This window comes from Rhinopithecus bieti, unplaced genomic scaffold (assembly GCF_001698545.2).
Source record: "Rhinopithecus bieti isolate Rb0 unplaced genomic scaffold, ASM169854v2 scaffold_79210, whole genome shotgun sequence".
Taxonomy (NCBI): domain Eukaryota; kingdom Metazoa; phylum Chordata; class Mammalia; order Primates; family Cercopithecidae; genus Rhinopithecus; species Rhinopithecus bieti.
In genome coordinates this window covers 66,780-82,163 of record NW_016829091.1, presented here as the reverse complement: position 1 = coordinate 82,163, position 15,384 = coordinate 66,780, and the positions used below count along the sequence as shown (strand labels likewise).

General features: G+C 49.7%; 2 protein-coding genes across 2 annotated transcripts in view; one reads left to right on the top strand and one right to left on the bottom strand.

Annotated features, from left to right (window-relative positions):
* The window catches only part of GCNA (germ cell nuclear acidic peptidase), a gene marked incomplete at its 5' end in the record, with an annotated part of 15,943 nt that extends 6,719 nt beyond the window's left edge, over positions 1–9,224 (top strand). The window contains 6 exons of the mRNA XM_017864662.1: positions 1–536; positions 1,541–1,616; positions 4,660–4,804; positions 6,365–6,503; positions 7,994–8,198; positions 8,501–9,224. Coding sequence (XP_017720151.1) covers positions 1–536; positions 1,541–1,616; positions 4,660–4,804; positions 6,365–6,503; positions 7,994–8,198; positions 8,501–8,621 — 1,222 coding nt within the window. The remainder of the gene's footprint in view (positions 537–1,540; positions 1,617–4,659; positions 4,805–6,364; positions 6,504–7,993; positions 8,199–8,500) is intronic.
* Positions 9,225–11,190: 1,966 nt separating this feature from the next.
* On the bottom strand, positions 11,191–13,895 carry CXCR3 (C-X-C motif chemokine receptor 3). The gene is made up of 2 exons (XM_017864663.1): positions 13,727–13,895; positions 11,191–12,751 (listed from the first exon to the last, which is right to left on the bottom strand). Exons 1-2 carry the CDS (start codon positions 13,736–13,738, stop codon positions 11,657–11,659), a joined length of 1,107 nt encoding a protein of 368 aa, XP_017720152.1. The 5' UTR covers positions 13,739–13,895; the 3' UTR covers positions 11,191–11,656.
* Positions 13,896–15,384: the final 1,489 nt, after the last annotated feature.

Here is a 15,384-nt window from a genome sequence, read left to right as displayed (position 1 = left end):
CGACAACAGTAATGATTCAGGAACTCCCGACGACAACAGTGATGATTCGGAAGTTCCCGACGACAACAGTAATGATTCAGATGTTCTCGACGACAATAGTAATGATTTGGAAGTTCCTGACAACAATAGTAATGATTTGGAAGTTCTTGTGCCAGCAGAAGATTTGTGTAATGAAGGCCAGATTGCTTCAAATGAAGAAGAGCTGGGTGAGGCTGCTGTCTCCCAGCACGATTCATCTGACGATGCTGGTGAGCAGGATCTTGGTGAGAATCTCAGCAAACCACCAAGTGATCCTGAGGCTAACCTTGAAGTTTCAGAGAGAAAGCTGCCAGCTGAGGAAGAGCCTGCACCTGTGGTGGAACAATCAGGGAAAAGGAAGTCAAAAACCAAAACTATTGTGGAGCCACTAAAACAACAGAAGGCAAAAACCAAAACTATTGTGGAACCGCTGAGGAAAAGGCAGGCAAAGACCAAAAATATAGTGGAGCCACTGAGGAAGAGGAAGGCAAAAACCAAAAATATATCTGTGACACCTGGTAAGTCAGTCATGCCAAGTATGCCTGTCCCACTGAATGTGCCTTGCCTGCCAAATGTGCCTGTCTTATCCAGTCTGCCTGTCCTCCCTGTCAACCCTGTGCCATTTCAGCAACTTCCTTGTGGCCCAAGGAGGCATCCATCCAGTGAAAGGATGGTTCTGGGAACAGGGGAGGAATGCCCACACCTTTCTCATGCTCCTGTATCTTGGTATCTGCTGTTCACTAGCCTGGAGTGCTGTCTCCCTGAACCTTCCGTTCTGAGGATATCTTATTTTTCTTAGGACCTAGCCCAATTATCACTTCCTCTATGAAGTCGTGAGTCAGAGTGGCTCCTATCTCCTGAGTTACCAAAGTTCTAGAGCCCATCTCTACTAAAGCACTAGTCATACTGTTAGAATATGTTCCCGAGTCGGTCCCCTTCCCTACCCCGCCCTGGTAGACTGTGAGCCTCTTCATGGGAGGACTCTTCCTCATCTTTTAGTCTCTCAGGATTTGGCCTAGTGCTTGGCATGTGATAGAGGTTCAATAAGTTTTTTGGATATATGAATGACACTATTGATACATAAACCTTTAGCTAGAACAGCTGGCAGGATGGGTCCTAGGCCAAGGCAGAAAGATCTGCCTTGCCCTGCACGCTGAGTGAAGGTGCTGCCTAGGATATGAGCCACTCATCGGAGCAAGTGTGTGAGCTGTACTGTACCACCCCTTCGACTGTGCATGCTTCAGTTGCCCACACCACCTAGCTTCCTAAGGGCACACTCTTGGACCTTCATAGTCCTTGGTGCCTGTGACAGAATCCTGCCCAGCTCATGCTGCTGGCAGCTCTGTGATTCACGTGGGTGAGATGGTTGAGAGTGATGACGGCGGCAGTATGCCACTTCAGACAGTTTTGTTTAGAGATGTTGCACTGGGCTTGGCTGTGAGGGCTCCTTTTGGGTTTACCTTTCTGTTAGTCTCTTGATGGTACCAATTTTTGGGGTACAAGTAACCTATTATTTTTTCAGCTGGTAAAGGACGTAAGAAGCGTGGACCTTCAAAGAAGAAACACGGTGCGGCAAAAGTTGAAAAACGCAAAACTAGGTATGTACTACCCATGTTCAGTTGAACAGGAATTTATTGCACAGTTGTCACACTGGGCAGTCCACTGGGCACTTGGGTGGGGGTGGTCTGTAAGGGGATGGAGTCTGGCTGGGATGGAATTGGGGGATAAGATTTCTGTCCTTGAGTAGGAGGGCCCAAGCAAGGGAGCAGGCACCTTGGCGGAGAGCCCATGCCCAGCCTCAGAGAGTGGGGAAAGAAGTGGGAAGGGAGCCAGTGGGTGGTATTCTCTGGGTAGGGGGGGCCTTTCTGCACCCACAGCAGCTCTGGCCTCTGAGATTGCCCATGTCCTTCAACTCAGATCAAAGAACTATGTGTAGCCAAGCAAGACACTTTTTTTCAGGCTTGATATAGCTTCGTGGCCACCAGTTTATGCTAACCCAAGGCAAAGGCACTGGAAATGGTGAGAAGGCAGAAGCAACACATTGATCTGTTGGAATTGGAGGGAGAGTGGTCAAGATTGTCTTCCAGGTTTTTCTAGTGCTTTAGCTGAGCCCAGTTACTGTTACTACTATGTATATCCCTATGAATTTTCAGCTTAAATGTTAGGATGAAATGGATTGCTTATCATTCCTTTATTTCTNTTTACTTTCATTGAAGAGTAATGTATACTCACATCTGAATTGTCTTACAAGACAAGGAATGTATTTGAAGGACTCATTATTTTTTAACGAGTGTTTGAGGACAATAAGTATATCTTAAGGGAGGGGAAAAAGACTGATTATGTCAGGCATAGGGGCACCAGGTTACCCTGGACCTGAACAGAAGGGCTGTCTGTTTCTGTACTGGCTGAGGTAGCTGGTAGCACCTTGCCAAGTGCTCTTTTAGCTGGATCCCCTTTCAGCAAGGTTTCTGCTCTAGACTCCTAACTACATATTTAAGCTACTTTGCCTCCAGGGACGTGTGTCTTGGGTAGCTCCCAGGTTGCTTTGCTAGAGCGTGACAAAAGAAGGGAAAAGCTGTCCCTTGGTGTCATTGTCAGTCTGCATTATCCAAAGGAGGCTAGCCTATTTGGACTCTTAACTGTTGTTTAGCACTTCCTGTGTCGTCTGGAGGCTTCCTGTTATGCTTAGCATTGTTCCTGTGTAGGCTGCTTGCTGGTCATGGTGTCTGATTTTCCCAGTTTGGGGTCTTGTCGGTTCCTGTGATGTGAAGGTGCTCAGTCTGCAGTAAAGAGCCACAGGCCTTGAGGTGAAAGTATGCTAAGCCACAAGGCTGGCGTTCTGTGAGCACAAACACACAGGGGTCTGGGCTCTGCCAAAGTCTGCAGAGGGTTCAGGTTTGCATCTGCCGCCTTAAATACTGATGTAAGTTTGCTTCCAGACCTAAGTAACTGGAGGCAGAAATGTTTCAGTCCCCCATTTCAGGCTTGGGATGAAGACCCTTCCGTAACCTCTGTCTTGTCTGGTACTTCGCCTCTCTGCAGCCCAACTTCCTCACGTAGGGTTTAGTTTATGACTTAAGGGTTAATAACTGTTCTGGCAAAATCTCATTCTTAGGAGTTCTGTTAAGTCAGAAACTTGCTGCGTTTGCTCCCCTTTTATCTTTCCAGCTCTTTGGGCTCATCTCTGGACTTAGTGGACTGTTCCAGCTAAGATAAAAATGCTTCTGTTTAAATGGTAGTTATTACAGTATGAGTCCTTTATGTGCTCAGCATTATTCTTTGTGCCATTTGAATTAGGCTTGAAAGATGGGGCAGCGATTGTGGTTTAATCAAAAGACCATGAGATTTGGATCAGGAGATTCACTGTCTCTGTGATCTTTGGGCAAGTCACTTGACCTCTGAGCACAGTGGAGATCGTAAAAATAGTAATAGCTTCTTTGAAGGGCGGTTGTGAGGATTAAATATGACAATGCAAAAGGAAGTTCTTTGCAAATGATAAAGTGCTGCGCAGATGGTTATTCTCAGTAGAGGTGGAGATGTAGTCATTGTAAGCCGTGGGAAAATAGATTGTGCCGAGGCACAAATGCGGGAAATTGCAATTTGTGTCCAGGGAACATTTAAGTTGCCCACTTTGGCTAGAGTGGCAGTGGTAGCTGGGAATAGAGCTTTGGACAGGGTTGACCCTGGCCATGAATGTCAGGCCAGGCAGTGAAAACCAGAGGGGGACAGTAATTGGAGCATGGCCTGCAAAAATGAATCTGGAGGGGTATGTGTGATTGGATGAGAAGAGAAAGAGCCTGGAGGTAAGGAACACTGGAATGTTCTCATATCCAGGCATAAAGGGTAGGACAAGAACTTGAACTAGAGTCGGAACCAGGGGGATGGAAAGGAGGGGCTGACTGGAAGAGAAAGTGTGAAGAAGATAGTCTGTCTCTGTGCCCAATAAAGAGAGAAAAGGAATTTTATTTTATTTTTTGAGACAGAATCTCGCTCTGTCACCCAGGCTGGAGTGCAGTGGCGCGATCTCGGCTCGCTGCAAGCTCTGCCTCCCGGGTTCACGCCATTCTCTTGCCTCAGCCTCCCGAGTAGCTGCGACTACAGGCACCTGCCACCACGCCCGACTAATTTTTGTATTTTTGGTAGAGACAGGGTTTCACCGTGTTAGCCAGGATGGTCTCGATATCATGACCTTGTGATCCACCCGCCTCGGCCTCCCAAAGTGGTGGGATTACAGGTGTGAGCCACCGTGCCCAGCCGAGAAAAGGAATTTAAAATGTCTTTGAGGTTTTCAGCCAATTGTAACACAAGTTTGATAATTGAACACATGTTTAGCTGGAGATACATTCATGTTAGTCAGTTGGAAGTTTGCACTGGGCAATTGTAAATTCAGAACTAGGTCTCAGGAGAGCTCCAGAGTGCAGATACAGATGTGGGGATAAGTCTCTGAGGTTGAAACCATGGGCTTTATACCTCTGAGGGTTGCAAAGAGTGAAGAGAAAAGGCTGCAAATGAAGGCTTGGGAAATGCCCTCATCTAAGGAGCTGGATGGAAGAGGGAGCGACAGGTCTTGACAAGACGCTTACATGTGCATTCCTTCTCTCTCTTTAGCTACATAAACCTCAGTTGAATTTATCTTTACAGGACTCGTAAGTGCAAAGTCCCTGGATGTTTCTTGCATGGCCTTGAAAAGTCAAAGAGATACTCTGGAAAAAATTTAAAGCGAAATAGGGATGAATTGGTTCGGAGAATCTATGACCTGTTTAACAGATCCGTCTGTGATAAAAAGGTAGGATCAATGAATGAGCACTGATTGAGCACCTACTATACACCAGTACTCTTGGTGCTGTGAGGTGCACTAACCATATATACTTCCCGCCCTTGAGCAGAGGCAGTTGAGGTTGGGAGATGAGCCCTGGCACAAGTGAAAGCAATAGAGAATGTGTATGAGTTATAATGTATAGGACAGATGGCTGTTACCACAGGAGATCAGCAGAGGGAGAAATCATTGAGAGCCTCAACAGCCAGGAAGTAAGATTACCTGGAGGAAGTGAGACTCTGCTTAAAGGATGGTAAGTGGCGAGAACAACAGGATGGGGGAGAGGGAGAGTTGAGGCTCGACAATCAGGAAGAGAGGATTCTTGTGGAAGGATAATGGAAAAAGAGCTGTGTGACCTTGAACAAGTTACTTGACCTCAGTTTGCCTCAGTTTCTTCATCTGTAAAATGGGGACAACACGGTACATATTACCTCATAGGATTATTGTTACCCTTCTATAAGTTAATACACATACTGTGCCTAGAACAGGGTCTAGGACATAGTAAGCTCTTATTTTTTGATAGTGTAGGACTGGATACTGGAGGGCCTTGGGAATCAGGTTGGAGGAGGTTAAATTTACGTGAGAAGGCACCACTGCACAGGGATGGGGTGCATCAGGGAGTGAATAAAATTAACCTGCTGAAAGAAATTAACCTGACAGTAACCTGTGGGTATGGACTGGATTGGATAAAATCTGGAGGCAGAGAGACCTATTGGTCATTAGATTTTTCAGACTTTATCATCTCTGGTGACAACACTTTATGGAGGGAAGTTCTTACATATTCCTAAAGGTTCCCCAGCCTTTGGTGCCCTTCCGGATGACAGTGATGTCACATCAGATGGGTGGAAACTGAAGTGTTCTGAGTTGCATTTTCAGTTCAGCCTCGCCCACCTCAGCAGGGTTGTCCTTCTCTCCTTGGCTGCCCCAAGGACAAGAGAGCCCAAGTCCTGCACTCACATGTTCTATCAGTCTCCCTTGTGTCCTGATTGCCTGTTTATTGTCTTTACCCAGACTTCAATGTGGCTTTTATTCTCCTCTGAATGTTTTGATTTGTATTCTCTTTGAATAAATTTCTTCTCAAACTTGCTCTGAGCCAAGAACCTGGGGGAGAAAGTTCCTTTTCCTTTTTATTAGAGGGTAAAAAACTCTGGAGTTAATATTTTCTGGTCTGCTTAAAACTGCTTTCTGGGCCCAGCGTGGTGGCTCATGCCTGTAATCCCAGCACTTTGGGAGACCAAGGCAGGCGGATCACCTGAGGTCAGGAGTTCGAGACCAGCCTGATCAACATGGTGCAACCCTGTCTCTACTAAATACGAAAAATTAGCTGGGTGTGGTGGTGCACGCCTGTAATCCCAGCTACTTGGGAGACTGAGGCAGGAGAATCACTTGAACCTGGGAGGCAGAGGTTGCAGTGGGCTTAGTTTGCGCCATTGCACTGCAGCCTGGGCAACAAGAGCTAAAACTCTGTCTCAACAACAACAACAAAACAAAACTGCTTTCTGATTCCTTTAATTTGCTTTTCATTCTCAGCTGCCAGAGAAACTACGGATAGGCTGGAATAACAAGATGTTGAAAACTGCTGGCTCATGCAGCACTGGTGAGATGTGGTACCCAAAGAGGCGCCGCTTTGCCGCGATCCAGATTGGCTTGAAAGTCTGCGACTCTGCAGGTGATGGCAGGAGTGTGGCAGCTTCACCACTATGCTCTTTCCTTCTGACACTGTGCCTGTGAAATCACTCCTAGCTGGTAGCCTGTGTCACAGCTCGAACTGTCATTCTTGGGTGGGCAGGCATGCTGTGTGTTGCTTAGAGGACATAGTTATTGGATGTCTCACCATCCCTGTGAATCAAACCCATCGATCTTTATACCAGGCCTGCCTTTCTCTCTGCATTTCCCCCTTGCCAGCAGAAGCATCTTCATTCTCTCAGGGGCTGAGGTTCAAGGTCCTCTACGTCTAGCCAGTCACCAAATCTTCCTTCACAGTAGCTCACCATTCCTTCTCTATCTGTGCCTCCATCCAAGGACAGGCCCTCATCCCTGCTCCATTTCGTCTCCCATATGTAACTACATTGCTTTCCTGCTGAGAAACCAGGGCTTTTCAAGGCCTAGAGCCTGGCTTTTGAGGCCATTGTAATGTGCTCCTGTTTGGCTTGGCCAATCTTGTCTCTCAGTATTCTACCACTAGCCCACGCCCCAGACAGGCTGTCTTCACACTGGCCTTTAAAACATACCACAGGCTGGGTGCGTTGGCACACACCTGTAGTCCCAGCTATTTGGAAGGCTGAGGTGAGAGGCTCGCTTGAGCCCAGGAGTTCGAGGCTGTAGTACACTATGATCACACCTGTGAATAGCAGTTTCACTCCAGCCTGGGCAACATAGCGAGACTCAGTCTCTAAAATGTTTTTAAAAATGTGCCACATACTCATGTTTTGCCATACCCAGAATGGCCTTTCTAAATTCAATCAATTAGTAAGAACCCGTGAGATCCCAATTTCACCATGGAGCTTCTAACCAAATCCCACGGCCATAGCGATTGCTCCCCACCCTGTCCACCTCTGTTCCTGGAGGGCAGAAACTAGATCTTGTCTGGATATTTTTCTAGAAGTGCCTCACAAAAAAATGAGCATGTTGGAGCTGCTCTGAAAAGACCTGCTCACCGAAGGCCCTTTGCCGTAAACAATATCGGGTTGAAGTAGGTTCACTATTCACTTTGAGAATCCTGGGAAGGTAACACTCATGCTTACCTGCATGTGCTTCTGTAAGATAACCTTGTGTCTGGTGGGGCTGAAAGTCGAGGGGTTGTTGGGTAGCAGATAAGAAGAGGATTGGGGCCGGGTGTGGTGGCACACGTCTATAATCCTAGCACTTTGGGAGGCTGAGGTGGGTGGATCACCTGAAGTCAGGAGTTCGGGACCAGCCTGGCCAACATGGTGAAACCCCGTCTCTACTAAAAAAAAAAGACCAAAAAATCAGCCGGGCATGGTGGTGCACACCTGTAATCCCAGCTACTTGAAACCAGGAGGTGGAGGTTGCAGTGAGCTGAGATCACGCCATTACACTCCAGCCTGGGCGACAAAGCAAGACGGTCTCAAAAAAGAAAAAAAAAAAAAAAGAGTATTGGTTTTAGTGCTCACAATTTCTTTTCATTCTTCTTTCAAGACCGAATCCGGGATACTTTGATCCATGAAATATGCCATGCTGCCTCCTGGCTGATTGATGGTATCCGTGATTCTCATGGTGATACATGGAAGTATTATGCCAGGAAATCCAACAGGATACACCCGGAGCTGCCCAAGGTCACCCGTTGCCATAACTATAAGATTAACTACAAGGTCCATTATGAATGTACTGGGTGCAAAACCAGGTAAGACTCTTCTTCTCAGACTTTTCCCAGTTACGTTTTGCTGGGGCCTCCAAGTGGCTCTTGAGTGATTTCATAAGTAGATGGCTGTCTGAATTGAGGAGGAGAACCTCTCTCCTTTCCATGTTCTCTTTCTCCTTTCTCTTCAGTAATTTGAGCCGGTCTGACCACTGCTGCCACTTGGTGCCCGGGTCTCTGACAACCCGGAGAAAATTATTGCTTTGGGCCCAAGGCCAACATCTCAGAGCCGATGCTGAGGTGCAGTGACTGATTCTTTTGTTGTGTGTTGTTCCTTTCCTTCCCAGGATTGGCCGCTACACCAAATCGCTGGACACCAGCCGCTTCATCTGTGGCAAATGTGAGGGGTCTCTGGTCATGGTGCCGTTAACTCAGAAACATGGGACCCGTATTGTGCCCCACGTATGACCATTTGCTGTGTATGTGCAGAAGTATTATAGAAAAATTAAGCAGGAGATGGCTAGGATTAGCCACGGGGATATGATGAAAACACTTGGCAGGAATTACAAGGCAATGAAGAATTCTTAAAGTTATCTGAGAGTATATTCATGTGAGCTATATCCTTTACTGGTAAGAAGTTTTAGAAAAGTTTGTTTTTGTGAAGTTAGGAATATTAGAATTTAGGTAATGTTAAGCAAGTAATATTAGAATTTAAGATTCAGGTTATTAATGATGATTGACCTTAACCAGGGACTCTGTTGCTAACTATTCTGTGCCCTTGACAGGGTATTTCTGAAGCCCTTGGGATCTACCTTGGGTCTTAGTTGAGTTCCATATTTTTCACATATAGGACAAAATGCAAAAGAAAAGTGAGTTTTCAAGAGTGGCAGGTTGAGAGAAAGAGGAGAACGCTGGAAAGAGGACAAGTTTTAGAGGCAACACTTAAACACCAGGGCTACTGTGACATCTATGTAGACAGGAAAGACAAACGTGTTTCATAAAATTCGTTGCTGATGGTATTGATTGAAACTATCTGAGCCATGTAATCAAAAAATAAAGTTTTCTGCATCTCACTTGTTAGCAAAGTCTGTTCATTGACTCCCTGCACCTAGAGCAGAACAGACCCTCTGGTCTTTTGTCCAAGACTCCGGACATCTGAAGCCCTCCAGGACTTGTCTAGAGGAGCGCGCCGCACTCCGTGTTTCTCTCTGGCTTCTGTGACTGCCCATAGGGACTTAGCAGCCTCCCTACTTCTTGGAGCAATTCAGGATATGGACTGGGATCCACATTGTATTCATTTCCTATGGTTGCCACAACAAATTACCACAAGCATAGTGGCTTAAAACAACACACATTTACAGTTCTGGCGGTCAGGTAGTCCATCACTGGTGCCACTGGGCTAAAATCAGGGTGTTGACAGGGCTGTGTACCTTCCTGGAGGCTCTGGGGGAGAATCTGTTGCCTTGTATTTTCCTTTTTTCTTTTTTTTTTCGAGACAGAGTCTTGCTCTGTCATCCAGGCTGGAGTGCAGTGGCACGGTGTTGGCTCACTGCAACCTCTGCCTCCTGGGTTCAAGTGATTCTCCTGCCTCAGCCTCCCGAGTAGCTGCGATTACAGGCACCTGCCACCATGCCCAGCTAATTTTTGTAGTTTTAGTAGAGACAGGGTTTCACTGTGTTGGCCAGGCTGGTCTGGAATTCCTGACCTTAAGTGATCGACGCACCTTGGCTTCCCAAAGTGCTAGGATTACAGGTGCGAGCCACTGCTCCCAGCCTTTTCTGCCTTTTAGAGGCTGCTCACATTTCCTGGGTTCATGGTCCCGTCCTCCAGAGGCAGCAACAGCTCCCTCTCTGACTCCCCTGCTGCCTCCCTCTTTCACTTTTATTTTTATGTATGTATATATGTATGTATGTATGTATGTGTGTGTGTATGTATTGTCGCCCAGGCTGGAGTGCAGTGGTGCACGTGGACATCTTGGAGGCCACATTTTCAGCCGGCCACAAGCATCCTGACCACCCTGATACTTTTTCTAGGCAGGGTGCGTTCTGTCATTTCCCTGCTTTTCTTCATTTTGTAAAAGCTTGGAGTGTCTGGTGGCCACAAAGCGGGATGGTGTGTTTATATGGTGGGACGAGCTTCCCCAGCTAACTTGAGATTCTTCCTCCCCATTCCCACCTCTAGCCGTATCTGCAGTTTCAGCAGGGGCCCAGCTGGCCTGTGAAACTGGATCCTAGCACATTGGTGACTTAATTAGGGGGCACTGACAGTGCAGTAGACCCACCCGTCACCTTCTGTTTTAACTCAGTAGCCCTGTCACTTGCCTTTCTGGGAAACCCCAGTTATTTCTTCCCCTCACTTCAGCCTCATTGATAGCCCTGGAAAAATGCTCCCCACAGCCCGCCTCCAGGTGGCTGTGTGCTAATGACTATTGGCAAGTCATCTGGCCTTGCTTTTCTTCAAGCCCGCAGCCATTTCCCTAGTAAGCGCTTGTATCACTCACCTGAAAAACCAGTAGGGCCTTCTGAATGGTCTCCAATATCATCACCTGATCCCAAATTAACCTTTCAGTCTTACTTTCAGCCTTCCCACCTTTGCTACTGCCCTCCCTTATGCCTGGAAATACTACCTGCCCTTTAAGTCTTCAAGAAGCCTTCCCAAATGGCTCCAACCTTCAGTGCCCTGAGCTGTGGGTTCACTGTGCCACTTATTTGCCCCATGGCCCAGGCTGCTGGGTTTCACTAGTTTCGTACACATCTTGCCTCCTGTCCTGAGCTGCTGGAGTGCAGAGCTCTCGTGTTCATGTCTGATGGCCCCTTCCCCAATTATGTCAACCAGCTGCCTAACTGGTCACTCTGCACCCAGGTACTTGGGTGTTTCCCTGTGAGTAGAACAGGAGTGCCCACGGGGGCAGAGACAAAGCTGCAGACAGACATTGATGAAGGCAGGATGGGCTGGCACAGACCCAGGGCCAGGCAGGGAGAAGCAGAAGTGCCCCTGGAGCCCAGGTGGGCTGGCTGTAATGATGCACGAACACGCCTTGGTCCTGACGATCTTGTTTATTGAACAGTTTTAAGCAGGATTTTCGACGTAAAAATAAAAGCAAATATAGAGGTCTTGGGGACCATGGCCACAGTCACTGCTGAGCTGGAGGCCTGGGCTGGGCTGCGACTTCATGGGGCAGCGCCCTCTATGCCATGCCTTGTACTCCCAGCACTTGGGGAAGGTGAAGTTTTAGTTTCCAAATGAGAAGGGCAGTGGGGCTCCACGCAGCCACCTCGGGCGGCAGGATGGGGCTTGGCAACTAAGGAGCAGCAATGGTGCAGTCCTCAGAGCTGGGAGGGTGGCTTGTGGCTTCCCTGGAGACCTGGTGGTGCTGGGGCTGCCAGTGAGTCCCGGGAGCGAGGATGTGGGGAGAGCCAGAACCGGCTCAGCAGAGGGAGGGAGGAGCCTGGAATGCGGGAAAGTCAGACTGTGTGGGCGAAAGGGGAGCCCGGATTCCGGCCTCACAAGCCCGAGTAGGAGGCCTCTGAGGTCTCAGACCAGGATGAATCCCGGCGGGAAGACGATGGCTGCCTCTGGAGCCCTCTCTGGTTGGGGCAGCCCAGGCGCAAGAGCAGCATCCACATCCGCTCCCGGAACTTGACCCCTACAAAGGCATAGAGCAGGGGGTTGAGGCAGCAGTGCATGTAGCCCAGGCCTGAGGTGACCGACTTGGCCACGTCTACCCTGCTTTCTCGGCCACAGTTCCGGGCTAAAGCGCCCAGGTCCATGAGGATGTCCACCAGCACCACCAGGTGATAGGGGGTCCAGCAGAGGGCAAAGGCCACCACGACCACCACCACCAGCCGCATGGCCCGCAGGCGCCGCTGGCCCCTGGAGACCAGCAGCACGGCCAGGATGTGGGCATAGCAGTAGGCCATGACCAGCAGGGGCAGCAGAAAGCCAGCCACCAGCTGCAGCACCCGCAGAGCCGTGCGGCCCACCTGTGGGAAGTTGTACTGGCAGTGGGTGGCGTTGAGGCGCTCGTCATGATGGGCCGACAGGAAGATGAAGTCTGGGAGGGCGAAGAGCAGGCAGAGCCCCCAGACAGCCAGGCAGGTGAGGGTCACGCGGGCCGGGGGCCCCCTGCGGTAGAGCTGGGTGGCGTGCACTATGTTCAGGTAGCGGTCAAAGCTGATGCAGGCCAGCAGGAGGGCCCCTGCGTAGAAGTTGATGTTGAAGAGGGCACCTGCCAGTTTGCAGAGGCCAGAGCCAAAGACCCACTGGATGGCAGCGTCCACTGCCCAGAGTGGGAGCGTCAGCACCAGCAGCGTGTCTGCCACAGCCAGGTGGAGCAGGAAGGTGTCGGTGCTGCTCAGGGCTGCCCGCCGGCTCAGCAGCACCGCTGCCACCGCGCCGTTGCCCAGCAGCCCCAGCAGAAAGAGGAGGCTGTAGAGGGCCGGCAGGAAGGCCCGGTCGAAGTTCAGGCTGAAGTCCTGTGGGCAGGGCGGGGAGGTACAGCACGAATCACTCTCGTTTTCTCCATAGTCATAGGAAGAGCTGAAGTTCTCCAGGAGGGCGGCAACCTCGGCGTCATTTAGCACTTGGTGGTCACTCACCTGTGAGGGAGGGAACGCAGAGGAAGGGGCTGTGTAAAGGCCCGGCAGGAACTCCTTTGTGACTGAGTCTGATTTAGTCTGTGATTTACTCTGAGCAGCTCCTCCTATAACTGTCCCCGCCAGTCTTCCAGGGCCATACCTCCTCAACTCCATCCGCTCAGCCTGGGCTCTGGGATGGTGACTTCCCTTCTCAAAGGCTGCTTCTCTTGAACTCTTCTGCGTGATCCCATAGGCCCAGGACCCCTGGGCAGGAGGAAGAGCGTCCCCCCGGTGCCCAGAGCCCTCTCTGTCCACTGTCCTGTCTCTCCCCACTCTCCCTTCACAGCTTGCCTTGCATCCTCAGTGCCCCACCCCCAACACATAGTTCAATCACCTCCCTCCCCAGTGCCTCTCCACAATCCCCTTTTCCAGACACTGACCCTCCTCTTCCCTCCTCGGCCCTTGTCCGGGGACCCCAACTTCCTGTCCCCCTCTCCCCGTGTGGCCTCTCTACAAGTCACCACGCCTCCCAAATGCATGTGGTCTGCCCAGTCCTTCCCCCTCCCTACACTGAGGCTTGCACGGCCATTTAGTTGCCCACGAGGGGATCCCCACTGAGCTTGAGAAGGAATCTTCTTTACCCCTCACCCCCAGCACTGCGGACCTGCAGGCCTCCGCAGTGCCAATTCAATCCAGCATGCGAGAGTCAAAGCTCCAAGTCGCCTGAAGGGAGCCTTAGAGTCTACTTGCCCCCCCCGCCCCCGCATTTTGCAGACGAGACACCAAAGCCAGAGAGGAGAGGAGAGGCACCCAGGGTCAGTGGCCAAGCTGGGTTCCCAATTCCCCAGTGCTGTTTCTGCCATAACCCATGCAGCCTCCAGCTACTCACCCAACCCTGTGGTGACCCTGGGCTGTGAGCGAGCCGTGGTATTCCCCTAGTGCCCCGGGTTCTCCACTTCGAACTCTGTCCTGGCCTTGCTGGGCAGCAACACTTACCTCAAGGACCATGGCTGGGCTGGTGCTCTGGCTGCTGGGTGATGTGCTGCCTGCCCCTCTGCTTTGGTGGTTGTGGTTGGAAACCTGCAGTCACAGAGGAAGTGGGAGTTTCAGGCAGTTCTCAGCAGCAGCCTGTTCCAGGGAGTTACCTCTACCAGACCTCCCTAAACCTTAGGCCGCAGAGTTTCCGTGGCTGAGTGAAGCCTTTCTGGAGGAGCTGGCCACAAGCTTGGGACCAGAAAAGCTGGGCAGAGGATGACTGGCTGGGGGCAGGTCCTTTGAGAAGAGAGGTCTGAAGAAGAACCAATGCAGCTGAGAAGTGAAGGGCAGCCCTGCTGCCTGCACTGGTAGGGTCAGTGCTCCATAGATTGGAACTCATCTGTCCTGACCTTGAGTTGATCTTTGCATGATTGTAAAGACTGGGTAGAGAAATAAGTCTGTAGAGAAGATCCACCTTCTTAAAAATTTCAGTCAGGTGCAGTGGCTCATTCCTGTAATCCCAGCTACTGGGGAGGCTGAGGCAAGAGGATCACTTAAGGCCAAGAGTTTGAGACCAGCCTGGGCAACATAGCGAGGCTCCATCTCTACCAAAACTAAAAGAAGCCAGCCAGGCATGGTGGCATGTGCCTGTAGTCCTAACTACTTGGGAGCCTGAGACAGGAGGATTGCTTGAGCCCCGGAGTTCAAGGCTGCCTTGAGCTACAATTGTACCACTGCACTCCAGCCTGGTGACAGAGTGAGACCCTGTCTCTTAAAAAGGAATTAAAATATTTTTTAAAAAGTCATTACCCTAAATCTAGCTCTTTACCATCGCCCCTCCCTGCTAATCAATGGGGAAAAGGAAAGGGAACTACCAGTAATGAACTTGCTATGTGCTAGACATTGCTTTAGGTGCTTTCTCTGACACTGCCTTATTCCAACCACACAACTCACTTGTGAAGTGCGGGGTTATCTGCATGGATGATTCAGAAAGGGGACAGGCCTTCCCCAGACACACCAATTAAAGGTGGGCGTGAGGATTGATCCCACGGCTGTCTGATTCTCCTTTTCCTACTCATGACACTGTCTTCAGTTTCTTTTAAGTGAATAAGCTATGATATATTCATGCAGTTAAAAACAAATGAAATAAAGCTACACATTTTAACATGGATGCATCTAGAAAAGCCAACAATCACATGGTAGAAGAGGCAAGTTACAGAATGCCATGTATAGTTTGATGCCACTTACATAAACTCTAAAAACCACTGCAAAATCAATACCATGTTGTTTTGGGTAACACTGTTTGTTCTCAAAGTTTAAAACAGGGATGGGAGATACCACAAGTTCATAAAAGCAGTTGCTTCTGGGGCAAGAAGGATGGGGTTGGGGAGGAGGCCATAGGAACCTCTTGACCTTAAGGAAAAGCTGTAAGGCAGCCTTGGTACAGCACATCAGTCACTTTATGGCGGAGAGTGGTGAACAGTTCCTCTCCCCACCTGCCCTCAGCTCTCCCCTTCGCCTTCTTCTCCCCTCCCTGTCGCCCTCTTCTCATTATCAGTGGGCAAGGCTGCCTATAACTTGCTTCTACCAAGCAGTTTCCTCTTTCTGTCTCTCCCTCAGTTGGAAAGCAGGGGTGGAGGGAGAGAGAGAAAGATGAGAGAAGAGAAAGGGGGGGGGGG